General features: G+C 66.9%; 1 protein-coding gene across 1 annotated transcript in view; it reads left to right on the top strand.

The window, feature by feature from the left end:
• ESPL1 (extra spindle pole bodies like 1, separase) overlaps window positions 1-994 on the top strand; it is a gene marked incomplete at its 5' end in the record, with an annotated part of 13,953 nt that overhangs the window by 7,109 nt on the left and 5,850 nt on the right. Inside the window, 2 exons of the mRNA XM_035901511.1 lie at window positions 29-138; window positions 492-991. Of these exons, the coding sequence (XP_035757404.1) occupies window positions 29-138; window positions 492-991 (610 nt within the window). The remainder of the gene's footprint in view (window positions 1-28; window positions 139-491; window positions 992-994) is intronic.

A 994-nucleotide genomic window follows, 5' to 3' on the forward strand; every position in this document is an offset into this window, starting at 1 on the left:
TGAGGGCTATTTCCCTCCCCCCCCAAAGGTGTACTGCATTCCTGGTGCTGAAGGCCCAGCTGGAGCTGCAGCAGAGCGAGCTGGAGCTGAGCCACTTCGCCCTCCAGCAGGCTCTCTTCCTCCTGGAGTCCGACACCGGTGAGTCCCCGCTCCGGGCTCAAAGGAAGGGAGTGGGGGCGGCTGAGATGAGCCCCAAGCCTGGGCAGAACCAGGGTTGACCCTTCTCACCACCCGCTTTTGGGGCAGGGGGGGTAAGATCTGCCTTGTGCAGATGCTGGAGCCAAGCCGGTGGCCGTCACCCCGGAGGGGTGCGGAGGTGGGGGGTGACCCTGAGCCATGTTTTGGCTCATCGGGCGACTCCTCCAGCCAAGAACGCCCTAGCTGGGGAAAGCAGGAGCGTTGGGTCCGGCTTCCCACGCCCCTCTTGGGCTGGCTAAGGTGGGAGGGCTGCGCGGGGAGGGTGCCAAAACAACCCTCCCTTCCCTCCGCAGAGTTTAAAGCCATCGAGAAGCAGAATGCCCAGGTGAAGATCCTGCCCAGGAAGGGCAAACCCGAGGGCAAGAAGCCACAGGACCCCACCTCGGAGCCCCCTGAGGAAGATGAGGGTTTCCTAAAGGGCCCTCCGCTGGAGTTTGTGGCCATGGTGAGCAGGCCAGAGCAGGCGGATGCTCTCTCAGCCTCACCGGAGCTGAAGCCCAGGAGGAGGAAGAGACTGGCCTTCCTCCCCCACCCGGCAGCCTGCCTGTGCTGCCTCTGCTCCGACCTGGCCCTCTCGGCTCTCTGCCTGCGCTGGCTCCTGTCCTGCGCCCGGGGCGAGCTGGCAGCGGGCAGCGTGGCCGAGGGGCTGGATCTGGTCCGTGCCGTGCTGCTGCGCTGCGCCGCCGTGGCCACCCGCTTTGCCACCGTGCTGCGAGACAAGCTGTGGGACGGCTCTGCCGGCCGGGCCCTGCCTGCGCTGGAGCTGCTGCACGATCTGGGGGCCGCTGGGTACGCC

The sequence above is a fragment of the Egretta garzetta genome, unplaced genomic scaffold (genome assembly GCF_000687185.1).
Source record: "Egretta garzetta isolate BGI_Z169 unplaced genomic scaffold, ASM68718v1 scaffold309, whole genome shotgun sequence".
NCBI classification, from domain to species: Eukaryota; Metazoa; Chordata; class Aves; order Pelecaniformes; family Ardeidae; genus Egretta; species Egretta garzetta.